The 27,178-nt window shown below is 41.9% G+C and overlaps 1 protein-coding gene across 1 annotated transcript in view; it reads left to right on the top strand.

Moving 5' to 3' along the window:
• The window catches only part of lama1 (laminin, alpha 1), a 308,489-nt gene extending 282,002 nt beyond the window's left edge, over positions 1-26,487 (top strand). The window contains exons 58-63 of the mRNA XM_060823828.1: positions 2,086-2,275; positions 6,871-7,023; positions 9,720-9,873; positions 13,711-13,844; positions 22,460-22,682; positions 26,134-26,487. Of these exons, the coding sequence (XP_060679811.1) occupies positions 2,086-2,275; positions 6,871-7,023; positions 9,720-9,873; positions 13,711-13,844; positions 22,460-22,682; positions 26,134-26,294 (1,015 nt within the window). The 3' untranslated portion in view covers positions 26,295-26,487. The remainder of the gene's footprint in view (positions 1-2,085; positions 2,276-6,870; positions 7,024-9,719; positions 9,874-13,710; positions 13,845-22,459; positions 22,683-26,133) is intronic.
• Positions 26,488-27,178: the final 691 nt, after the last annotated feature.

The following is a 27,178-nucleotide window of genomic DNA, read 5'->3' as shown; positions in this document are numbered from 1 at the left end:
CCGCAGAATTCCACCTCCCAAAAAGCAAATTAAAACTGTTTTTCTACCTTTCACCAGTAGAGGGTGCCCTTGTCCCAAACATGAATATCTTGTTTCTGCAACTCCCAACAAACATGACAAAATTATACAATGGAGATGAGAGAATTTGTTCATCTTTGAAACTTAAGTTTGGATTAATGTTTCCAAAAGAAGATGGATATTTGTTTGCCTCAGTCAGGGCAGCAGAAGTAGGCCATTCAGCCCATTGAATCTGCTTTGTCATTCAGCGTGACATGGCTGATCTGATCATCCTCAAATGCACTTTCCTGCCTCTTCCCTTTGACCCTGGATCACCTGACTGTTTGTCTCAGCCTTGAATATGTTTAACGAAAGCCGTTTGCAATAAAGAATTGCACCAATTCACTACCTACTGAGAGAACACATTCCTCCCATCTCAGTTTTAAATATGTGATCCCCTTATTCTGAGGTAATGCCCTCTGAACCTGGAACGTTGAAAGGCCACATAAGTTACGCTGCAATCAATTGACTCCAGGTGAGGAAAAATTATTGCTGAGGTGCAGTTTGTAGGCACTAAATGCAGCCAGTCTCTCACAGGAAGGTCTGTTGTTTGGTGGTCGATGGCATTCTGACAAGTCAGGGTGGTTGTGGTACCCTGATTATGACAGTAACAGAGAGAGAGAGAGATAATGAGGGAAGAAACCTCTGTTGCATCTCTCTCATTATCAGGATGTCCGCAATGCTAAGCCGCCAGTGAACTAATTTTGTAAACTCGTCACTGAAAGAAAATATAGCAGTCAGCTATAGCAAGAAGCCACAAACACCACAATGAGATAAGTACCACGGACGTCAGTGTTTTTTTTAAAGAAGTAGTTTTAATGTGAGAAACTTGCTGCCCTTTGAATTATCCCAAACATCGTCTGAAATCACTGATACTTCAGCGTTAACAACTCGTGAAAGTCAGCACCTCTGACACTGTGGCACATACTCGGTACGTCGCTGAGACATTAACGTAGATAATGTGCTCAAGGACTTAGAAAGGTTATGCCCATTAGTACACAGGCAGAGATATTGGGAAAGGGATTGACAAATAGGACTCTATGTTTGGATAGAGTGGATATGGGGCAGACGTAGACCTCCATAACTTTGAGGCCATGAATATAAAGAGTTAGTAACCAAGAAATCCAACAGGGAGTTGGGAAGGAATTTCTTCACCAAGAGAATGTTGAGAATGTGAAATTCCCTGGAAAGACTGCAGGCAGTAGTGTTGAAACATTTCAGGGAAAGCTGGTCAGGCATGGGGCAGAGAAGGAAGTAGAGCAGTATTTCCCTGCTATAACCCTGTGTTAATGTTTGAAAGTTCATGTGATCCCAGAGTGACGGCTAAAGATAGGGAATTATAGACTGAAGGAGTAAGGAGAGCTGGGGCCAGTGATTTTGTCTGCAACTGTTTTGAGGACTGGCATCGTTCAAAGCTAAGTATCATACGCATAGATAACCTGGAGCCTGATTCCCTGACCATCCCTCTAGAACTTCTGGTCCATGACCACCATTGCTGCCTTAGGCCTGGTGACCTCCATGGGGATCGAGAGCCAAAGTTTGAGGTTCTAATGGGGAAAGGTGGGCTTGGGTTCAAGTGAAGGACAAACACAGACACTGAATGACCACGGACCGTGTTTCCTACTGAATCCCCTCTGAAGCGGGTCTGGGTCAGTGGCCTATGTGCTGCCCCAATCCAAGGCTGGCACCAGTATTTGTAACTTTGGATGGAGGGGGGAAGTGAAAATGAATGGAAGAGGAGAGACTTGCTTTTCCCCTCCAGCAAAAACATGTTTAATTTAGTCTACACATTGAAAAATCACATGTTTGATGACTTTTCTTGAAGAGTTTTCCAGAATTGTGCTTTGCAATAAAATACTCCAAATGAAAAGCAGCTTAAACATATTTTACAGAGACAGCGCAGATATGAATCTTCCTTTTGTAAAGATCAATATGTAAATCAAAAGATATTGATTAACTGGATCAGTGTCTAATTGAAAGATGATGGTCACTTGAAGAATTGATGACTGTGCTTCTTGTTTCCCTCAGATTTGTCGTTCAGCTGAATATTAGAACTTATGCGTCCAATGGCCTAATATATTATATGGCCCATCAAAACCAGATTGACTACGCCACCCTTCAACTATGGAAGGGGCAGTTACATTTCCTGTTTAACCTCGGGAAAGGCACAGCAACGTCCATCATGCCCACTCCTATTAATGATGGCAAATGGCATACAGTAAGTCCAGATCTTAGATCTTGCGCTTAACTCGTGATTTCCCACATAGGAGACGATAGCTTGATGACTGTTTCTGAACTCGCATTTCAGACAGTAGTCTGGATATAGGGGGGTTTCATCATTTAAGGAGATCATTCACACAGACAATCATGAATCTTTGGAACTCTCTTCCTAAAAAACAGAGTCTGAATATTTCTAAAACAGAGGTATATAGACGTTTGATGAGCAAGGGATGGAAGATTACCCAGGAGCACATAGGAATGCGGAGCGATTAGATTAGCAATGCACTGATTGAGTGGTGCAGCAGGCTTGAGGGGCTGAATTCTGTTCCAAGTTCATGTCTTCGTTTTGTACAGATATGTTCCAAGTTTGACTACAATGGCTAGAGAATTAAATGTGGTTGAGTTAAGAGATACATTTTATACTGGCACATAACCAATGGACTAAAGGACCTTGATCTGTGCTGCCGACCTCTATGACGTTTGCAGGACACGCTAAAAACAGTGTGCTGTATGTAGAAAGCCAATGCCTAACTTAACAAGCTTATTCTGGTATACAGATATATATAAAGTGGCTACAAGACGGTGCTATCACACATTTCCCTCCTGAATGAATATTTTACACAATGTTCAAAATGCCATTTGACATCTATAAACCTCTCATTTTCCATTTATTTAGAAATGGAACTTAACCTCCAGTTTTCCACTGTAAAGAGGATACCTCCTTCCTTGACGCAAACTTCCAGCACTTGAACCTGTGTTAGCTGATTCGGTCCTTGACTTTCAATTGCATTTTCAGTTTCATTAGACATGTCTCTCTGACTCAGAACTGAATCTGAACTGGTTTTAAGCATAGCTCATGTTAGATCAACTATCCAAATAATCTAATTCATCAGATTTATTTGACCTTCCCCAATTCCCTCCTCCTTGAATCTCTGAAGGTAAAGCATGATCACCTAGATGGACAAGCCCAGCCCTTCCACTGCTAAACACCTTGATGAAACACCATGCAATGGCCACATATTTTTACAAATAGCCACTTCAACCTATGTTCTTTCACCTTAATCTTCTGGTCCAACTTCAGAATTCTTTCACTCACTCAACCGCCAACATGTCTGGAGTGTTTTTCTTCCACAGACTGTGTGCTAAGTGTGGTCTCAGTGATGAAAACCTCATTCTAGCCTGTGTACAGCTGGTCTTTTACTGGTGATGGGATGAGGTGTGGAATTCACTACCACAGAAAGTGGTAGAGGCCAAAACATTGTGTTTCCAAGAAGGAGGATATTCATAGCTCTGGCGGCTAAGGGGAGAGGGCGAGGTTAATGCATCGGGTTTGAGGTTCAGCCATGATCATATTGAATAGTGCAGCAGGCTTGAAGGGTCGAATGGCCTACTCCTGCTCCCATCTTCTTTGTTTCTCTGTTATTAGAATAATTAAACAAAAAAGATTGCCCATTTGTGATTCAATCGCAGTGATCTTTTCTTCTCAATTATATCCAGTATTTGTTTAACAAGCGAACGCTTAACAACTTGTTCTGTGCGTTCGGTGACTCTGTTTAAATTGGGACTGTAATTTGCCTGACTGTAATTTGCCTAAGGAATCCTGTGAAAGTTGAAAAAGTGCTGTAAAAATAGAGAGTGTAGGGGACCTCAGCAGAAAGAGAGAAAATTAATGTTTTGAGTCAGAGACAGTTCTTTGTCAGATCCCCATTTGTTTTACCCTGTTCGCTCTCGTGAAATTTGAAATCTCTCCCGATCCGAAGAGAGCTCCATTTCCAGACAGTTTTCTCTGGAAATCCATAAACAGTAAGCCAGCTATAGAAAATCTTGAAGGGGTGACACCAGTTATTGTTCAGGTCATTGGAAATCGGACTTTTAAATATTTCTCAGCAAAATAAAAACATGCAATTTGTCTACTGATTTGCTGGAAGCTCAACCAATCCAGATTTGTCCAGGTAACAATTCTATCTTGTTGTCAAAATGTGGTATCTTTACTTGACAGACTTGAGACACATGGAAAGTCAACCTGGATCAAACTGGTATAGATAGAGATATATATAAAATGTACGAACAGGCTACAAGGGAGTGCTACTGTAATCTGAAATTTCAGTGATGGTGATTACAAAACGACAAGAATGATGTCCCTTAGGGAATTCTATCATTGCTGCTCAATCTGGCCTATCTGTAAATCCAAGCCCACGGCAATGCAGCCCAGTCTTAAACGGCTGACATGAAGCAACCGACTCAGCCTCTCTGCTGTATGAAATGAGAAGTTCACTTCTACTGTGTCCAGGACAATTAGCAATCGCTATGTTCCCGTACCTACTCCCCATGAATTTTTTTTTTGGACTGCAAAAGAAACTTTCATTTGACTAGTGCCTTTATTCAAACTAATAATTCTGAGCTGCCAGAGCAAGTGGTGGAGGCTGGTAAAATTGTAACATTTCAAAGGCATCTGGATGGGTATATGAATAGGAATGGTTTCGAGGGATATGGACCAAGTGCTGGTAAATGGGACTCGATTAATTTAGGATTACCTGGTCAGCATGGACGTGTTGGACCGATGGGTCTGTTTCCATGCTGTACATCTCTGTGACTCTATAAAGAATATCCTAAAGAAGCCTCACAAAAGGTTTGTGAAAGTGCAACTCCTTCCCTTACTGTGGGCCACCTTTACACCAAACAACCTGAACTGGAGAATCGGGGATTGAATCGATTCTCAGTATATCTAAGTCCCACTAACTCTCCACACCCTTCACCGCAGCTTGAGTAACAAAGGAACAGGGAGCAGAAGAAGGCTATTCAGCCCTTCGAACCAGTTCCGCTGTATAGCATGACAATGGCAAATCTTCCATCACAAAGCCATATTCTCCCTTTTTCCCATACCCCTTGATGCCTTTCATAGTTGTCTAATGCTGACAGTGAGCCACTAGGGGCTATGGAAATTCTGGCACGGACACGTTGGCAAGTTCATTTTGGTTTCCATATTGGGGCCACCAAACACTAGGGTTAGCATATGAATACAATTTTCACATGCCCTGTCAACCCGCAACCTGTTCCGTGAGCCCCATGGGTCAGTGAGTTGGTCTGACATGCATTGGCGGTCAGTATTTGCCCGGGCCCCACCTTTTGAGCAGCAAGACCTGTTGTAGAACGTAGAGTTCAAGGGTCATGCTCTGAAACTGTGGAGTTCACCATTGAGTCCTGGAGCCTGGAAAGTGCCTGAGCAGGAAAAGGGGTGTTGAGCTTCATTGAACACTGCAGTAGGGCCAGGGTGGAAGTGTTAGCAAGATGGCGTGTTAGGATGGCAGTCAGCCAGTCAACTGGAAGATTGGGCCATTGTCAGGTGTGCTACCAAGGTGGGCCCATGAGAAATAATGGGTGTGACTTGTTTTTTTAGGTATCTGTAGGACACAGAAGGTTGCGCCCTGAATTTGGGTTTCGTTGTGTCAGTTTCCTACCTGGGAAGTGAGTGCCCATAGGCCCAAATTCTAGAGCATGATTTCCACAGGGTAACCCTGGACCAACAGGGTGGCAGCAAAACCAGGAGCTTTGCCCAAGAAAACCCACCTCTGTTTACTACTTGTTGGCAAGTATTCAGGTCAGCAGTGGTCTTAGACTACCAACAAGAACAGTGCATGGCTGGAAGAAGCCTGGTATAAAGGAGAGGATGGTGAGGTGGGGAGGGCAGGGGGGCACAGATTGCAATTTTGCTTTTAAAATATTTTAATGCAATCTAATTTTTCCAACTGTTATTGTTGATGAATTACAACAGTCCTAAGTGGTGCATTCCCACCAGAGGTTTCCCTACTTGCCTACTGTTATTTCAGAGGATCAAAGGTTATGGGGAGAAAGCAGGAACATGGGGTTGAGAAACATATCAGCCATCATAAAATGGCAGAGGCAGACTTGATGGGCCGAATGGCTTACTTCTGCCCTAATACCTTATGGAAACCTGAGATAATAGCAGTTGCATTACATTTCCTGATTTTTAATAGCTCAACCAATTCGTTTCCAACAGACAAGTGATGACCCCCTGTAGGATTTCACCCTCTCAATGCTCTTTTAATCAGCAAAAAATATGTAAACTGCCTATGTCCTAATTCTCTTCCAAAGCCCCCATCTGTCCTCCTACTTCTTTGGGACCTACTTCTTTGACTGAACCCTTAGTGAATCTTCTAACATTGGGCTCAAATTTCATAGTCTCAAATATTGTTTGATGATGCATCTTTAAAGTGACTGGGATGTTTTACAGTGTCGTGGGAGGGCTACATAAATACAAGTTGTTCTTATTGTTTGTCAGTCATCACAATGTTTAGCAGACAGCGTGGGTATTGATTCTGGAATGAGACAGCTGTAATTATATTCGAAGCAGTAGTGAACCATTCTTAAAAAAAGTAATTTTCTGGAAGAAACCTGGATGTAGATCGATGAGAAAAATCACCAAGTGTTTCAACGGTTGAGATTTGGCACATTTCTGGGAATGTGAACTATTAACAGATAAACATTGTATTAGCTCTAGTATACTTAATGGGGAATTAGATCTTCTTAATTCTATCTCTCATGCTTTTTCCCCTTCATCACTCTCTCTCAAAGGTGAAAACAGAATATGTAAAGCGAAGAGGTCTGATTACCGTCGATGGGAAGGAATCCAACCCGGCTTTGGGAGATGGTAATTCACTGGATGTTGAAGGAAAGCTGTATCTTGGAGGTTTGCCTTTAGACTACACTGCCAGGAAAATAGGAAATGTAAGCATAACTCCAGTGTCAGACCAGCGAAGTCTCTCTCTCTCTCTCTCTCTCTCTCTCTCTCAGTAACATACTATTTTTGTGTGTCAATGTCACTGGTGATGAAGCATGTATATTTGAACAGACATATATCAGTAACATTTATCATTGAGCACATGGGAGTGAACTTACCTGTGTTAGTCACTGAAGGTGTGGCCGCAACATTAGAACAAGAGACAATTTTCAGATGGGCTAATTAACTACATTATCCAGGTCCCAGCTCCCATGAAGGGATTGGTGGCTTGAGATATCTGCGTCACTCAGGGAAGGGAAAGGGAGCAGAGGAAGGAAAGAGAGTAAAACATTAACAGATAGGAAACGGCATTATCAGCAAACACTGTCTCCATCCTGTCCCGTCCTCTCCTTACTGAAAAGGGATGTTGTAGAGTTACAAAGGAAATGGATACATGATTACATAAAAATAAATGATCTTCAGAAAAAAAATCCTCATATTTTCTATGAGCGATACATCAACGAATAAGGAGTGGAGATGACTGTTGAGTCATTTCTTCAATCATAAGATAAATGGCAGTCCTTAAATCCCAGTCTGGTTATTTTAAATAACAGTTATGGTGTTTAAGATCAAGATATTACATTGAACTAAATAGTAGCTGTAAGTAGCAGGACAACGATGATTCTTCCCAGACTGAAATGTTGTGCTCACTTTCACATGGAAAACAACTTGCAAACTGACATTGGAAAAGTCAGCCCCAAGCCAGTGGGAATTGTTCGTGACCATGGTGGTGGTACTGTGTAAATATCTAATATTTAATCCTGGAAGCTGGAAACACTGTTCCTAAACTCCAAAAGATTTTTAAAAAAACAATTTTTTTCACCGTGTTCTGTGGGCCGGAATCCTGGCTTGGGTCTCCCCATATCAAGGAGGTGTGAATGATGTCCTGCCAAGACTAATCCATTGTCCTGTTCCCCGCTCACCTCACATCCATCACATTACACTGTGGAGGCAAGCGGGTGCAGGGTCTGGTGCTCGCTGCTTCCCCCTATAGGAATTTGCAGCCTTAACCATCTCCCACCAGACATCTCATTGGGAACAAAAGGGGAGGTAGGCCATTCAGCCCCTCGAAAGGTTCCATCTTGCCACCTCTTGGTAACTGCAGAGAAAACCCCAGTTTTGATTTCCCACACAAGGCATTCAAACAGTATAAAGCCTAGTGACCTAGTCTTAGATGTTATGATGGATGCAGCAACAGATTATTAATCTCTGGCAGATGGAGCACTATTCAATACTGAAGGCAGATTTCAGTGTCAGTTCCAAGAATGCAAGAGTTGCAGCAGAACAAACAAATGCATACCTACTATTTCGTTGAACACAGGAGGTGACCTGTGAAAAGAGATTAGATTAGATTAGATTACTTACAGTGTGGAATCAGGCCCTTTGGCCCAACAAGTCCACACTGACCCTCTGACGAGCAACCCACCCAGACCCATTCCCCCACATTTACTCCTTCACCTGAGACTACGGGCAATTTAGGATGGCCAATTCACCTGACCTACACATCTTTGGACTGTGGGAAGAAACCAGAGCACACAGAGGAAACCCACGCAGACACGGGGAGAATGTGCAAACTCCACACAGACAGTTGCCCGAGGCGGGAATTGAACCCCGGTCTCTAACCATTGTGCCACTGTGCCGCCAAAAGCGGGAACCGTTTGAAGAGGGATCCCCACATGCAGGGGCACCAGATAATCGTTCTTCCTTGTCTACCATTTAAATATTCTACTTTGATTAGCATGGTTGTTTGGATTCGATCAGTGTTAAATTTATTTTGAAAGCTCCTCCTTTTTAGATTTTACCCATCCTTTTCTCAAAGTACTGATTCTTTCCAATGGATGTCCCAAAGGTGCTTTTGATATACGAGCCTAAATATTCAAGCAGCCCCTGTTGAATTACTGCCATCCTTTCACATATCTATATAAGCAGTCTATAGCTGGGAAAATAAGAAATGTTTGGAGGAAGAAGGGCCAAGTGCAGGCTTGTGGGATTAGTTTAGTTTGGGATTATGGTCAGCATTGACTGGTTGGACCAAATGGACTGTTTCCTTGCTGTATTACTGTATGATTCTATAAAAGTCCCACACTAAATGCGAGAGTCACACATCCATAGATTAGTTCATCTCCTTGTTGCATTCATGCACCCAGGAATGCTTCATCTCACCAGAAGTTGAAAAGCTGCTAAACCGGGCTTGCTGAGAGAGTATTAGGAATTGGATCTGTGACTGATTCATTCTTTCAGGTTGCCTTCAGACAGTAATTCTGGGTTAAAATTCGAAGACGCTTAAATGGTAATATTTTCCACTTGATAGCGATATGGTAACAATGCTGAGCAGTCATATTAAACCATTTTTGAGCAGCATTTACCCACTTACTTTAAATGGCCTGCAATCCTCCTAAATATAACAGACTGAGGAATGCAGTATGAGCCTGTTCCTTATTACTGCCTGAAACTCAGCAATTGGAAAATACGCACATCAACCTCATTGCAGTTGTCTGTCTGATCCAAGTTATACCACATAGTATGCAAGGGGGAGAAAACATCATGGAAAGCATTAGATCAAATTAAACAAGGAACAGCAAAAACAATTGTAATCTGTTGTGAATTATTGTACTTGCAACTCATTAAGAGTTATTTTCCTCAGGCAACGCACAGTATCCCTGCTTGTATTGGCAATGTGGCATTGAATAACAAGCCCCTGGACCTGGAGAGGCCAGTTTCCATCCTTACTGTGAGCAGGTGTTACTTGGCTGTCCAGGAGGGGACTTTCTTCGATGGCACTGGATTTGCTGCGCTGGGTAAGCCAGGTTAAATGTCAGTGTTTAACGCAGTACCCACTTTACACTTGAAGGTAATTGTGAATGTCCTGAAAACCAAACGGCAAGTCATTCCACCTTCATCTCCTCAATATAGTATTAGTGTTGTTGCAAAATTTGGAAAGATTCTGTATATTGCAATTAAATGAGTATCATGTTTCCCTCATATTTTCTGCAGTCAAACTGTATGAGTGACTTCAGTGTCTGAGAGAACAACAGTAGTTCTCTCACCTCTACATTCCTCTTTATGATGAGCCTCCAGGTTCTGTTGGAGGTTCAGTCAAGAGAGAGATTAGTTTCCCCATCTCTGCTCTCCACTCTTACAAAATTGTCGAATAGCATCGAAGACAGAGTCCACCTTCAGTATTTTTAGTTCAGCCCAGTCAGATTCAGATCTCATTTAATTGCAGACAAGAGAGAAGAACCAGGAGGACGTGAGGACTGCAGACGCTGGGGAGTCAGAGTCGAAAAGTGTAGCGCTGGAAGAGCACAGAAGGTCAGGCAGCATCCAAGGAGCAGGAGAGTCAATGTTTCAGGCATAAACCCTTCATCAGAAGTGTGGGGGCAATAGGGGCTGAGAGATAAGTAGGAGGGGGTGTGAGGCTGGGAAGATGATAGGTCTTCAGGACGTGGCTGAAGGGCTTCAGGGAAGAGGCGACGACTCTGAGAGAGAGACTCACTGAAATCCTTGTGGAAGGAAGAGAACTTCTTCAAGGTGGACATCCTTAGAAGAGGTTTTGCGTTAAGGTTACAGCAACTAGGAGGAAAAGTGAGGTCTGGAGATCAAAGTCAAAATGTGTTGCTGGGAAAGCACAGCAGGTCAGGCAGCATCTGAGGAACAGGAGAATGGGCATTTCTGGCATAAACCCTTCATCGAAAGACAATAGACAATAGGTGCAGGAGTAGGCCATTCTGCCCATCGAGCCTGCACCACCATTCAATATGATCATGGCTGATCATCCTTAATCAGTATCCTGTTCCTGCCTTATCTCCATAACCCTTGATCCCACTCTCCTTGAGAGCTCTATCCAACTCTTTCTTAAATGAATCCAGAGACAGGGCCTCCACTGCCCTCTGGGGCAGAGCATTCCACACAGCCACCACTCTCTGGGTGAAGAAGTTTCCTAAATGGTCAACCCTGTATTTTTAAGCTGTGTCCTCTGGTTTGGCACTCGCCCATCAACGGAAACATGTTTCCTGCCTCCAGAGTGTCTGATCCTTTAATAATCTTATATGTCTCAATCAGATCCCCTCTCAGTCTTCTAAACTCAAGGGTATACAAGCCCAGTCACTCCAGTCTTTCAGTGTAAGGTAATCCCACCATTCCAGGAATTGACCTCGTGAACGTACACTGCACTCCCTCAATAGCCAGAATGACTTTCCTCAAATCTGGAGACCAGAACTGCACACAGTATTCCAGGTGTGGTCTCACCAGGGCCCTGTACAGCTGCAGAAGAACCTCTTTGCTTCTATACTCAATCCCTCTTGTTATGAAGGCCAGCATGCCTTCTTCACTACCTGCTGTACCTGCATGCTTACCTTCATTGACTGGTGTACAAGAACACCCAGATCTCTCTGTACTGCCCCTTTACCTAAATTGATTCCATTTAGGTAGTAATCTGCCTTCCTGTTCTTGCCACCAAAGTGGATAACCATACATTTATCCACATTAAACTGCATCTGCCATGCATCTGACCACTCACCTAACCTGTCCAGATCACCCTGTAATCTCCTGACATCCTCCTCACATTTCACCCTGCCACCCAGCTGAGTATCATCAGCATATTTGATAATGTTATTGCTAATACCATCTTCTATATTATTAACATATATTGTAAAAAGCTGCGGTCCCAGTACTGATCCCTGCGGTACCCCACTGGTCACTGCCTGCCATTCCGAAATGAAGCCGCTTATCACCACTCTTTGTTTCCTGCCAGCCAACCAACTTTCAATCCAAGTTAGTACTTTTCCCCCAATACCATGTGCCCTAATTTTGCTCACTAACCTCCTATGTGGGACTTTTATCAAAAGCTTTCTGAAAGTCCAGGTACACTACATCCACTGGATGTCCCTCATCCATCTTCAGAGTTACATCCTCAAAAAATTCCAACTCTACTACAATTGAACTCAATGTGGATCAGAGAGTAAATTCTCCATTAGCTGAAGTCATAGCTGATGAAAAGGAAGATTAGTGTTTCTGTTGAAAGTCAACATTCACAGCTTCAGCACATGACATTGGGCTCAGTGTTAAGGCCAACTATTCCATTCATCAGTAACCTCTCCGTCAGAGTGGGGCTGGTAGCAGCAAATGGCATAATGTTCAGCTCCGTTCATTATTCCTCAGACTATGGAGCAATTCATGCAACAAGATGTTCCTGATTTCCATTCTTGGGCTGATAAATGACAAGTAATATTGATGTCACACAAGTGCCAAGTGATGATCACCTCCAACAAGAGAGAGGCTGATCTCCTCCCTATGATATTCAGCACCATCACTGGATCCAATATCATTGACCAGAAACTCAACTGGATCAACACGTTAAATGCTACGTGAGCATCTCAATAGCTGGGTTTTCTGGGCACCATGTTGGGTAAGAAACAAAGTTTTTGAGAGAAAGTACAGTGTATGCAAATGTTAAATAAATGGCAAAATATTTGGCAGATAGACTGTGATGTGGGAAAACGTGGATTTGTCCACTTTGGCAGCAAGAGTAGAAGAGAAGTATACATTCAACTGGGGGGAGTTTCCATAACTCTGAAGGGGGTGCAGTGGAGCTATGGGATTCTGGCACATGAATCACAAAAGATTCGTATGGAGTAAGAGCAAATGATTAGGAAGGCAAATGCAATGTTGCTGTTTATGGCAATGGGGATGGAATGTTTTATTGCACTGTATAGGATGTTGGTGAGACCACATTTGGGGCTTCTGTGTATAGCTTGACCGAGGAAATAATTAGGAAAACTTCACTGAATTCATTCCTGGGAGAAAAGGCTCATCTTATGAAGAAAGGGTGAACATGTTCATCCTTTACCCATTGGAGTTAAGAAACTGCTGAGGTGATCTTATTGAAATGTGTAAAGGTTTTGAGGAGACTGGTGAGGGTGGAGAATGCTTCTTCTTGTGAGAAATAGAAATAGGGGATGCAGTTTAAGAGTAAGATTAATAAGGATAATTAAGATGCAGAAGAGAATGAATTTAATCTGTTGCAAGTTCTTTTGTCCATGAAATTCTCTTCCCCAGTAAATATTGGAGGCTGAATCTTTGAATTTGTTTAATTTATGACAGACGGGGGAGTCCAGGGTTATAAGGAGCAGACAGGACAATGAAGCTGAGCCCACACCCAGATCAGCCATGATCTTATTGAATTGTGGAGCACAGTTGAAGGGCCAAATAGCCTACCCCATGCCCTATGTTCCCAAGAGCACTTCGTACAGCAATTCAGTCAGTCCCTCGCTGTTTTCCTGGGTAGCCCAACAAATTCATTCCCCTCAAGTACTCATCCAGAATCAACTGCCTCACCATACCTGATGCTCCAGTAACTGCCTGCTCCAAGGGGTTTATAGAGTCATCACTGCACACAGGGAGGCCATTTGGCCCACTGGACTCATGCTGGCTCTCTTCAGAGCAATTCAGTCTGAGTAGGATCTGTAGATTATCCTTCTATCTGGGCGACTGCCTGTTGTTAGACAAGAAATTGGACTGTTTGTGTGAAAATGAGAACATTTCTTACTAAAAACTTTCTTCTTATTGCAGAATAAAATCTCTCCGTTGAAGAGCCAGAATGTGAATGAAACCTGTTTTTTCTGTTTTACTTGCAGTGAAAGAAGGTTACAAAGTGAGGTCAGATGTAATTGTTACATTTGAGTTCCGCAGTACAACCCGAAACGCGGTACTGCTTGGCATCAGCAGTGCTAAGGTGGATGCAATTGGACTGGAGATTGTAAATGGCAAGGTGAGAGAGAATGCATGCTTTCCTGATCTTGTTTCATCCAATAGGCTGTGTAAACCAGGTAGATCTGTGGCTATTACATTCAGATAGTCAAATGGTAAATTGGAAATGTTTGGCGCTAAAACCTGCTGGATCCGTGGCTAAATGTTTCTTGTGCTCATGTCAGACTTCCATACATAATAAACTAGCAGACAGCTGTACAAATATAGCCAGTATTTATTACAATAATGTCCACCAAAATGAAGAAGCATCTACCATCAAATCAAACTATGTTTCCAGTGTCTGTTAGTGGCTTTATTAACCAATGGTCATGTCTTAAATTCATTGATAAATTGGGAAGCTCCCAAAATGGCAGTCAATCAATGACATTACGGAGCATTCATCAGAGAGAGAGAGTCCAGAGGTTGGCTATGAGTCTGCCTCCTGAAATTCGAAGTGGTGTATGTAGGGGTTAAAAGAAGTGATTACCTAGCCTAGGACTTCCATGCTAAAGGGATGACTAGGGTGCATTTGGTCAAGGTCTTCAGAAAATTTTCAAGATTACAAAATTAAATCCTTTTATCAAGCAAGGCTTCGAGAGCCAGAGGACACTGCTCAAAGTGAATGGTGTCAGATGGAAAATAAAAAACTTTTGGACAGCGTTTGCCAACAGAGAAGAAATCTATTACAACTGAAGTTATACATAGAGCAGAGAGAAAACTCTCCACTGGTTCAAGTCATAGCTAATGCAAAGAAAGATTCAGAAAAGATTTCTCAGGATGTTGCTGGGAATGGAGGGTTTGAGTTATAAAAATAGGCTGGGACTTCTGTTGGAGTGTAGGAGGTTGATGGGTTACCATACAGAGGCTTATAGAATCATGAGAGGCATGGATAAGCTGAATAGCAAAGATTTGGAGATGCCGGTGTTGGACTGGGGTGGACAAAGTTAAAAATCACACAACACCAGATTACAGTCCAACAGGTTTAGTTGGAAGCACTAGCTTTTGGAACGCTGCTCCTTCATCAGGCAGTTGTGAAGCCTGACCATAAAACACAGAATTTATAGTAAAAGATTACAGTCTCATGCAAGTAAAACGATATATTTAACAAACCTAGATTGCTGTTAAATATATCATTTACTTGCATGACACTGCAATCTTTTGCTATAAATCCTGTGTGTTATAATCCTGCTCCACAGCGACCCGACGAAGGAGCAGTGCTCTGAAAGCTCGTGATTCCAAATAAACCTATTGGACTGTAATCTGGTGTTGTGTGATTTTTCACTCTGAATAGCAAAGGTCTTTACCCTAAGATTCAAAACTGGGGTCCTTTAATTTTAAGGTGAGAGAGGAAAGATTTTGAAAGGACACAACAGGCAACTTTTTTTACACAGTATAATTAGTGTGTGCGATGAACTGCTACAGGAAGTGGTGGATGCAGGTAAAGTTACAATGTTTGAGAGACTTTTGAATATGTGCGAAACACAGGCAGATGGGACTAGTTTAGTTTGAGAACATGATCAGTGTGCAATATTTGGACCGAAGGGTCTGTTTCCATGCTGTATGGTTCTGATTCTTTTAGTAGTTTGATCAGTTTCATTTGGGAAAAGCTTCTTTCATCTAACATAACTTTCGGGCACAATCAACAGCATTGGATGCAATGCAGACGTTCAGATAAACATCTTGGAATCTTAAATCGTAATTATAATAAAGCAGATTATTTGGAGTTGAGAGAAAGTTTTAAAGAAAACGTGTCAAAGCTGCATCAATTTCAATTACAGTATTATGTCAGATTGATTAATATTACTGTTTGGAGAGTGAAATTTATTGAATTGCTTATAGTTTCTGGAATAAACTTAATTCCTTCAGTGTATATGCAGTAAACTGAATTGAGTCTGGAAGCACTCATTAAGGCTAGACAATATGTAAAGAAAGAAATGCAATTGGAAACTGTCTTATGATATTTGTGTGCAATTATCTTGTACCATCTGTTGGAAGATTGTTCCTTTGATTTTCCTGAGAGAGACTCATCAGTATTCATGTGTTTTCTGCAATTCCTACACACACACAACTTTACCAACATAAAACTGAAAGAACTGGGGATGCTGGAAATAGGAAACGGAGACAAGGACAGAAATTGCTGGAGAAACTCAGCAGGTCTGGCAGCAGCAGGTTCTGAAGAAGGGTCACTGGACTCGAAACGTCAACTCTGATTTCTCTCTCCCGATGCTGCCAGACCTGTTTGGTTTTTTTTCCCAGCGGTCTTTGTTTCTGTTTCTGATTTACCACCTCGAACCGTGTTGTGCTTCTTCTACAACATCCCTGGAATTGTTATTGGGTCTTTGACAGACACAGTTTGTAGATGGCACCAAAGTAGGTGGTATAGAGGACAGTAAAGACGATTATCTCCGAGTACAATGGGACCTTGGTCAGTTAGACCAATGGGCTGAGGAGTGGCAGGTATAGTTTAATTTAGATAAATGTGAGGTGTTACATTTTGTCCAGGCAAACCAGGACAGGACTTATGCAGTTAATGATGGGACCCTGGGGATTGTCGCCACACAAAGAGACCTAGGGGTCCAGCATAGTTATTTGAAAGTGCAGTCACAGGTAGACAGGGTGGTGAAGAAGCCATTTGGCATGCTTGCCTTCATTGATCAGAACATTGAGTATAGGAGTTGCAATGTCATTTTGCAACTGTACAGGATGTGGGTGAGGCCACTTTTCGAATACTGTGTACAATCCCGGTCGCCCTTCTATAGGAAGGATGTTGTTAGGCTTGAGAGGGTACAGAAGAGACGAGGATCTTGCCAGGACTGCAGGGTATGAGTTATAGCGAGAGGCTGAATAGGCTGGGGCTTTTTCTCCTGGATTGTTGGAGGCTGAGGGGTGATCTTTATAGAGGTTTATAAAATCATGTGCTGTATGTATAGAGTGAAGAGCTAGGGTTTTTATCCCAGGGTGAGGGAGTCCAAAACTGGAGGGCATAGATTTAAGGTGAGAGGGGTAAGATTTAGAAAGGACATGAGGGGCAACATTTTTATGCAGCAGGTAGTGCGTGTATGGATCGAGCTACCAGATGAAGTAGTGGGGGCGGGTATAATTACAACATTTAAAAAGCATCTGGATAGGAACATGAATAGGAAGGGTTTAGAGGAATATGGCCAACTGCTGGCAAATGGGGTGAGATCAGATTGGGTTGTCTAGTCGGCATGGATGAGTTGGACCAAAGCATCCATTTCCTTGTTGTATGACTGTATGTCTCTAAAGCGGAGTTCTTTCTGTTGAGGGTCAACGTTCACAGCTTCAGCACATGAGACAGGGCTTGGTGTTCGGGCCAACTATTCATCCCTCAGTAACACCTCCATCAGAGTGGGGCTGTTAGCAGCAAATGGCACAATGTTCAGTCCCATTCATAATTCCTCAGACTACTGAGCAATTCATGCCCTGATTTTCATTCTTGGGCTGATAAATGACTAGTAACATTCATGTCACACAATTGCCAGGTGATGATCTCCTCCCTGTGACCCTCAGTAGCATTACCGTCACTGGATCCCCAGTGAGAGAGCTTTGGACAGCATTTTCCAGAGGGACATTGTGTAGAATATTATAGAGGTTTTAAATTCGACCAAAACTCCTCCAAATTATATTTGTGAACATACGTCTCATGTGCTAAATTTAAATTTTCTTTCCGCAAAAAGACATGCAGAATTGCAATGCAATAATCTCTCCATGTTCTAAAGCCATTTTTGCATACATTGATAGCTTAGTTTTATACATCCAAAATCTATTCCCTGTTCACACCTTCAATTACCTCTGGATTTAATAAAACTCGAAATCCATGGACTGTCAGACTCACTGGGCTGAAAACGGCTAAGTATGGATTTTGGTGAGTTTCGTGGAGGCGTTTCTCTCAATGGACCTGAGAATATTTCCTCATAGTGTTTTCCACAGTTCACCTCATTAGCTATCTACCATGCCTCACACACACTATCCTCCGCTCAGTATTAGCAGAAGCACTTGGCACTGCCAGGACCTTCCAGGATTCCCAGTGTCAGCCATTTTAGTGCTAGCAGCCCAGAGTTGCCATTCATCAGACACCTGGTAGGAGGTGAATAAAAACAAACACTTATGCAATAACACAGCTGATAGATACTTCACTGCAAACATAGGTGCACATTTGTAAATGTTTTGCTATTTAAGAAGCAAGCTATACATTTCCCTGTCCAGAGATCAAGGTAATGCCCTGGGGTGCTGGGTTCAAACCCTATCATAACTGAATCTAGAATTAAGATCTAATGAAAATTATGAAACCATTGTTGATTGTTTTTAGTCATGGGAAGCAGGTAACTCTCAGAAAATTGTCCTTCAAAGAACCTATAGTTTAACTAACCAGAGATCAATTGTTATTGGGACATCTGCCCAAACTCCTGTCACCATTCCAATTTAAATGTCTCTTTTGTTACATAAAGGTGATACATCGAGGGAGTGAGAAGGTGAGTTTCTGAGTTGGGATACTAGAATATTGGTGGCTCTTCTCATTCTGTAGATTCCTTCAATGAAAGAGCTGACCACACATCTTGGTAATTCCCAGCTCCAGGTGAAGCTTGTTTAGACCGTTGTGGTTTCCCATTGTTTCAGGTGGGAGAGATTGGCTCAATTCTCAATGCAAATGATAAGCCTCTTTCATCCCAACCTCTCCATCTCAGAGGAGGCAAGAGAATTTGGGAAAGAGGGGACAGTGGTCACCAGTTTTACACTGGTTCCAGCAGCCTGGAATCTAATTCTTTCCCCCTGAATTATCATGGTGTATTGAGCTCATGTGTAGACTGAAGATTCCTGACTGCTTGAGACCAGGATCAGTTGTAGATTAGAGAGTCAGTGACTATGACCTGTAATGTATGTTCGGAAGACAGGACATTTTGTTTAGCCTTCCAAGCTAGTATTTGTGAAAATGGGCGGCACGGTGGCACAGTGGTTAGCACTGCTGCCTCACAGCGCCTGTAGACCCGGGTTCAATTCCCGACTCAGGCGACTGACTGTGTGGAGTTTGCACGTTCTCCCCGTGTCTGCGTGGGTTTCCTCCGGGTGCTCCGGTTTCCTCCCACAGTCACAAAGATGTGCGGGTCAGGTGAATTGGCCAAGCTAAATTGCCCGTAGTGTTAGGTAGGGGGTAAGTGTAGGGGTATGGGTGGGTTGCGCTTCGGCGGGTCGGTGTGGACTTGTTGGGCCGAAGGGCCTGTTTCCACACTGTAAGTCTAGTCTAGTCTAATCTAAAATCTGCCCTCACAATATAGGCTTATCAAAATAAAATAGAATCTGGACATATTATTCATTTAATGTATTACTGTTGTATGATTTTGCGTTTATACTTTGGTATTTACTGTGTTGGTTAGGCCCTATGTTTTTGTCCCCTCCTTTCGTAATAAAGGGTGACTTTTAAAGGTCTTGAAATGTGATCTCTAATCATGGAAGTGACTTTGGAGCAGAAACAAGAGATCAAAAGACATTTGATAGGTACATGAATAAGAAAGTTTAAGAGGTTTATGGGCCAAACTCAGACAAGTGGGACTGGATTAGTTTGGGAAACTTGGTTGGCATGGACAAGTAGGACCAAAGGGGTGTGTTTCCTTGTGATATGACCCAATGGCTGTATATGCTTCTGGCCAGATGTTCAGTACAGAGAATACCTCTGTCATGTCCCTCATGGAAATACATTGGGAGCTCAAAAGAAATGGTGGAATTGGAAATCATGGAAGATGCCCTTTTGAGGATTGAAAAGTTGCTTTCCAACTAGCACTTGACCTTTGTGGAATATTTTCCCATTTTGCTGCTTCTTTAGTGCCAAGTCTTAATCTGTTTTAAATAATATCATACTCAGCCTAGATATAATGTAAACGTTGTCCTTTTAATCCCTATTTAAGATTGTGTTTTGTTTATCAAGAACATGTATTTAATGTCTACACAGACATTTTGATTTCTTTCCATATTATGTGCCTAGTCTAATGTTTAACCATGTGGAAGTATTTAAAAATTCAGTTCAGTTACACAGGCTTTTTCCCAAAGAATTACATTCATCTTATTTCCTTTACTTAACCCTTTCTTTCCTCCTTTATTCTGTTAAAAGAGAAATCAAAATTTCAGAAGTAAATATGATGTGTTGTGATTGGAGTGACTCCCACATTGCTTCCCCCTCACCAACACCGTCTACCCAAAGGCATTCCTGTTGGAGTGTGTGATTACAGAGGGGTGATATGCTCCAAACTTTAGCAAGGTTTGCTTTCTAGCCAGTTTCTGGAGATAAATGTAAGCAACTTTGGTTCATTCATTGATTGCTAATCCCTCCATTTTGGATGAAGTGAGCAACTCACCATGTCACATTTTGATACTGAATATGAGCTTGGGAATTTGATGAGTGGGGGAGTTTGCTGCAGTGATAGAGTAGACGTTCCATAAAAAGTAGTGGTCAAAGAGAGGAAGCTAGAGAACAGGACGTGAGAGCCGAAGCCTAGAAACATTGAGGTGAGTAATTAATCACTAAGTTTCTGTTTCTCTCAATAAATGGGGCACTAGGTTAAGCTGGTACTGGGGATATAATTGCCAGCAAGACGTGTTAGATACTAGCAGGATTTATCAGTATTGGTAGGGTTTACTAATAGCAGTAAAGATTGTTAGTATTGGTAGAGTTTATTATATCGTTTCGGTTAAGGTTATAGTGGCATAGTTAAATAATAAATTAATTAATGGAAGAGTTGCTTCAACTTCTAAATTACACATCCTGTGCCGTGTGGAAAATCCAAAAGACTTTCCAGGAGAATCTGGCTATTGGTCTTTGACATCCAATGGCATTACCATCACTGACTGACTGCCCCACGATCAATATCCCGAGGATTAACATTGACCAGAAACTGAACTGGATTAGATTTACAAATTCTTTGGGCTCCAAGAGTAGTCAGAGGCTAGGGAATTCGACAGGGAGTAACTCACCTCCTGATTCCCCAAAGCCTGTCCAACATCTACAAGGCACAAGTCAGGGGTGTGATGGGATACTCTCCACTTGCCTGGATGGGTGCACTTCCAACAACACTAGAGAAGCTTGACACCATCCAGGACAAAGCAGCACGCTTGTTTGGCTCCACATCCACAAACATTCACTCCCTCCACCGCCAACACTCAATAGCAGCAGTGTGTACCATCTGCAAGATGTACTGCAGAAATTCACCAAGGTTCCTTAGGCAGCAGCTTCCGAACCCATGGTCACTATCAGCTGGAAGGACAAGGGCAGCAGATACACTGGAAAAACCACCAATTGCAAGTTTCTCTCCAAGCCACTCCCCATCCTGACTTGGAACAGTATCACCGTTCCTTCACTGACACTGGGTCAAACTCCTGGAATTCCCTCCTTAAGGGCATTGTGGGTCTCCCTACACCAAATGGGCTTCAGTGGTTCAAGAAAGCAGCTCCCCAACACCTTCTCAAGGGCAACTAGGGACGGACAATAAATAGTGCACCCAGTGAATCAATTAAAAAAAACTTGGGGGTTAACAGCTGACATCATTGCAACACATCCATGGGTTTAAGAACTCCCTCAGGGTCAGCATGTTTAGCATTTGGTCACACCTCTGCTAAACGGTAATCAGCCCCTTGTCCCAAATTACTTTTACCTCTTGAAAGAAAACAGTTACCTTCATAGATCTGCGACCAAAGTCCATCTGCCTGTATTTTAAACATCCAAATTTGAATAAAATGTTATACACATTTATCACACAAAGAAACTATGTTGAAATTGTATAGGACAGTTTTACCTAAACTGGAGTAATGTGTCCAGTTTTGGGTACCGTAGTTTGGAAAGAATTTTAAAAGCTTTAGAGAGAATTCAGAAAAGATTCATGAAAGATTCAAGAATAAAAAAATCTTCAACTATGAAGATAAATTGGAGACAATCTTGGAGAAAATAAGGTTGTAAGGAGACTTAATTGAAGTCTCTAAAACCATCAGTGGTCGGGACAGAGTATTATGGAGAAATTGTTTCCACTCATGAAAGAATCGGGAGGAGGAAGTCAAAATAAGTGGGCAAAATAGACAAAAGCAACATGAGAGAAAGCTGAAACAGAATCTAAAATAGCTGGAGAAGCTCAGCAGGTCATCTGTGCAGAGAAATCAGAGTTAATGTTTCGGGTCGAATGATTTCTAGTGTCTGATTTACAGTGTCTGCAGTTCTTTTGGTTTTTATGAACAAAAGCTGTCCTACCTGACAGGATGGCAGAGGCAACTTCATTTGAATCATTCAGATGGGACTTAGAATGCTCTCTGTAAAAGAAGAGTGTTTGGGTCACATGGACAGAAAGTGGAGCCTGGCAGTGAGTGAATCGATCATTCAGAGCTGGCACAAACATGACGGGGCAAATGGTTTCCTGCACCGTCACAATTCTGTAATTCCATGTTTTTGTTTCCCATTAGAAACTAAGGGTTTACCCTGTTGAGAAACATGGTTGGCATTTTACTGGATGAAGTGTGTTACTAATGTTATGCTGCCTTGGCTATATCAGGTACATTTGGAAGAAGGCAGTTTCATCCATCCTTGCTTGTTAGTATTTGGTATAGAGCATTCTTTTAATGATAAAGCAACTTTTCTTTCAGGTTCTGTTCCATGTAAATAATGGAGCTGGAAGAATTACTGCCAGATATGAACCCAAGGATTCAAACCAGCTGTGCAATGGGAAGTGGCATAAACTTCGAGCCAATAAGAGCAAGCATCGTATTACACTGACTATGGATGGAGTTACTGTGCAAGCTGACAATCCCCATATTCAGTCAACCTCAGCAGACACTAATGATCCAATTTATGTAGGAGGCTATCCTGGTATGTATTGTTATTAGAGTTTAACTTCTACGTCGATAGCAGAATAGAACTTAAAATTGGCACGTTATCCCTTCACACTGTCTAATTCTGTTTTCTGCTGTTTTAGATTAAATTTCCTACAGTGCTGAAACAGGCCCTTCGGCCCAAATAGTCCACACTGACCCTCTGAAGAGTAACCCACCCAGACCCATTCCCCATATTACCCTTGACTAATGCACCTAACTCTATGGACAATTGAGCCTGATCAGTTCACCTAACCTGCACATCTTTGGACTTTACTTTGCATCATCAACGTCAACATCAGGAAAATATTAGGAATGAAACTGCAAATTGAAGAGCTAGAGACAGATCACAATCCAATGCAATAAATTAGATGCGCATTTAGCTTTTGGAGCGGTATACACCACGACAGACTAAACTAAAATTAATTGAGTCTGATTCCCAATGTGGTGTACCAAAGTTTTGTGTTGACTGCGCTCTGTTTATGGGGCACTAGAGCAAAAGGGTAGGAGATAAGTAAAGCCCATTGCATTGTCATATGCATTTCTGGTGAGATTGGAGGCAGCTCCAGTTGCCTGGAGCCTCAATGGGAGTAGGCTTCATAACAGAATGATGCAAAAGTAAGCAGATGCTTTCCACATCTTTGGATGATCCATAGCACCACCACTTCACCTTGTCTGGGTTTTCCAGGGTTGCACTCCAAATTAAATATTAAAGGTATTAGAGAGAATTCAGAAAAGATCCATGAAAATGTTTCCAAGAATGAAGAACTTCAGCTATGAAGGTGCATTGAAGACAACTCGTGGAGAAAAGGTTTCAAGGAGATTTGATAGAAGTCTCTAGAGGTCAGGATAGAAATTGGCAAAAGAAGCAAATTATGAATAGCTATTTTATTACTCTTTCCTTTTTAACCCCTGCCACTCCATTGTATCAACTCAGAGGTATTATATGGTCACTTAGCAGTTAGTCATCATTAATCCAACTGCAGCCTTAAAGTGTAAATCTTGATTTGATTGTGCTTCCAACTAAATTTAATTCATCTGCAAAAAATACATTCAGTTAGCAAATCAAAACTGATATCTTCTTGGATTTTGTCTAAGGTGTAAAAACCTGGTTAATTTCTTATTTAGGTTTCTCTTTTCCACCCCTCATATTTAGGAGACAGTGCTGTAGCAACAAAATAATACATCATTCCTGTGTGGAATATAAGCAGGAAATTATGAGAGGCTCTTCAAATGTTGATTGGAAGTATAGGCCAGTAAGACTTCAATCTTCATCCAGTGTCTGGGAATGCATTTTATCCATCACTCAGTAATAATCAGCAGCAGCCCCTCTGGTCAATGCACACATTCCGAGCTCAAAGTCAATTGAGACACTTGTCCTACTGTGTGAGCAGAGTCAACACCTATTTCTGATGCTCTTATGTTCTCTACCTAAATCAGGCTCTTGGGAATTAATAACAGAACAATAGCAGACAAACAGGCCCTACCTACCTCAGTAGTTTCAGGTGACAGTATTGATTGATGGACTCCACTGAAACAACTGATTGATTTGTCATCATGGATTCAGCCAACCTTGAGAGTTGAGGGTTGGGAATGAGGCCTGTCCAACTGAGAGGTTGTTCCTCAGACCATGCTGTGCACTGTATCTTTTTTTTTTGCCTTACCACAGAGTGCCTGTTGTCTGACTCTCTGAAATTCCCCCAAAACTCTTACGAATAAATCGAATATTGATCTTTTTCTTGCAGCTTTCCAGAATGGTTAGCCTGCACTGTGAATCTTATAGTATTATAGAGTACAGAGAGGCCCTTCAGCCCATCAAGTCTGTACTGCCTAATAGCATGTGACTGCTGATGTCAATGCTACATTACCGTAGACATCATTATCTCATTAACATACACTGTTTAGCAGGTAATAGGGAATGCAAATGGAGTGTTGGTCTTTATTTCCAGGAAAATGGAATATACAAGTAAAGAAATCTTGATACACCTATACAGGTCATTCTGCTATGATGTGACAGTTATGTTCCTCTGCAACCCTGCGCTATAGAGAATTGCACTGTACAAGAGCACGACTGAAAATCACTATACCCCTTCAGTAGAAAGTTTGCATTATCCAAATAGCACCCACAATTTGTCAGTGGCGTTTAGCCAATTCGTGTTAACAAAATGTGCATTATAGCAGAGCAACCTATACATGCCATTAGTCAGACCACAGCTGGAATACTATGGACAGGTTTGGTCCCCATATCTAAGGAAAGATGTACTGACATTGGAGGCACTCTAGAGAAGGTTCTCTTGGCTGATGCCAGGTATGGAGGGATTTGCTATGAAGAGAAGCAAAGTAGGTTGGCCCTGTACTAATTGGAGTTTAAATGAATGAGAGACAATCTTATCGAAACAGAAATAACTCTTAGGGGACCCGACAGGGTAAATGCAGAATGGCTGTTTCCCTTGTGGGAGAGTCTAGGACCTGAGGGCAGAATAAAGGGTTACCAATTTTAGGTAGAGATTACACAGAATTCCTTCTCTCAGAGGGTGGTGAATTTATAATTTCCTTTGCTGCAGAGACTGGGTCATAGAATCATGGCATACCTACACAGAGGCCATTCAGCCTATTGAATCAGTACCTTCCCTCTGAAGACCATCCCACTTATACCCTCCCAACACTCCCCCCCCCACCTCCCCCACAACCAATTCCCATGCCCCTGCATGGGGATTTTAGCATAGCCAATCCACCTCACCTGCACATCTTTGGACTGTGGGAAGAAACTGGAACACCCAGAGGACACTGGAAGAATGTGTCAACTCTACACAGACAGTCGCCCGCAGCGTGAATTAAACTGGGTCCCTGGTACTGTGAGGCAGCAGTGCTAACCACCATACTGCCCTTAAAACTCTGTCCTGATGTAAAGTCCAGGGAATTGAGCTACTGTCATCACATGACATGAACTCGCAACCTTCTGATCTAGAGTCATTATTTATATTCAAGGCTAGATAGATTTTTTAATCCTTAAGGGAATCATGTGTTAAAGGAAAGCAGCAGGGAAGTGAAGTTGAGGATTTAGCATGTGAGCCATAACCTCATTGAATTGCAGAGCAGATTTGATGGGCTCAGTGGCCTACCTGTGCTCTGGTATGGCCTTCTATGCCTGTTCAGTAAACTATACTCACGGGGAATGGGTCTCAAAGTTTCTTTGGTGCACGAATCGCGTTCACAAACTAACCATCTAGCCAACTGAGCTAACCAGCCTCTTTTCCGGATCTAGATTATTCAATATACAAAATGCAAGGTCAATCATTATTCAAGAATTGAGTTTATTTTTAAACTTTAATTATTTACAGTTGAATTTTACCTGATTCTCAAGTTAGAATTTGCCACCCATTGAATGTATTGTTGTGAGTATTTCAGTTAACTCATGTTGATAGATGCATATTTGTCCTTTCACACAGCTAATGTGAAACAGAATTGCCTGACCCTTCAAGAGCCATTCCAGGGCTGCATAAGGAACCTCAAGCTGACAAAAAACCAACAGATCCAGGCCTTTGATTTCAGCAAAGCCTTTGACCTCCGAGGCGTCTTTCCTCATTCGTGCCCCGGCATCGAACACTAGACTTCAGTAATGTCCTCCCAGCCGAGAGACTGCTCCGTACTCCTTTCCCAATTGTATTAATTGCCCTTCTTTACTCAGGATAAAAATGCATTTTAAGACGATAAATCACTTGTTTCTGGCAGATGCTTAACTAAAAGCATTTTGTACTATGCAACAAGTACCTCCATAAACAAAACCATTAACAACATCAGGATGGAATATTTTAATTTTTTTTAATGTTTACAATTGTTTTTTTCCCTGACAGTATTTGCTGAAATGTTAATCTGTGTTCGTTTTGAATATGTTATCATTTTGCAAATAAAATGTAAACATGATTTGAAACACCGTGCAGCTTTTGTAATTGCAAATTACAAAAACTTTAAGGACATTGGTCTCCTGGTTGCTCACCACATTTTCTTCAAAACTGCCTGCTTAATTCTAACGCTTTTCCATGAAACAATCCTGACATGACAATAAACCCTTAATGCGTGTTATGAGATTGTTCAAGATGTGAATGACTGAATTAATCCATCGAGTCAAAAGAAAGTACAGATCGTTCTGCTATAACGTGTTTCATTAATGTGAATTTGCTATAACGCAATTGATGGTTTGGGGACACTGTTTATAAAGCATGAACTTTTCAAGTGTGTATTAGTTATAACGCGATTCTGGCCCCATTAGTTTAAGTTGTGCTGCTATTACGCAATTTTCTTATAACACAGAATTGTACAAGAACGGGACTACTGCATTATAGCAGAACTGACTGCAGATCGGGGTTAATATTATGTTTAAGTAGTTATCTTTGTCTTCCATTTTCCGAAAGGTAAAAGCTACAAGTAGAAGCTCAGACTTTCTTAAACTGGAATTTGGTCACAAGTTCAGAAGGCCACAGATACCTAGTGACT

The sequence above is a fragment of the Hemiscyllium ocellatum genome, chromosome 4, assembly GCF_020745735.1.
Source record: "Hemiscyllium ocellatum isolate sHemOce1 chromosome 4, sHemOce1.pat.X.cur, whole genome shotgun sequence".
NCBI lineage: Eukaryota > Metazoa > Chordata > Chondrichthyes > Orectolobiformes > Hemiscylliidae > Hemiscyllium > Hemiscyllium ocellatum.
This window is presented reverse-complemented; position numbering and strand designations above follow the sequence as displayed.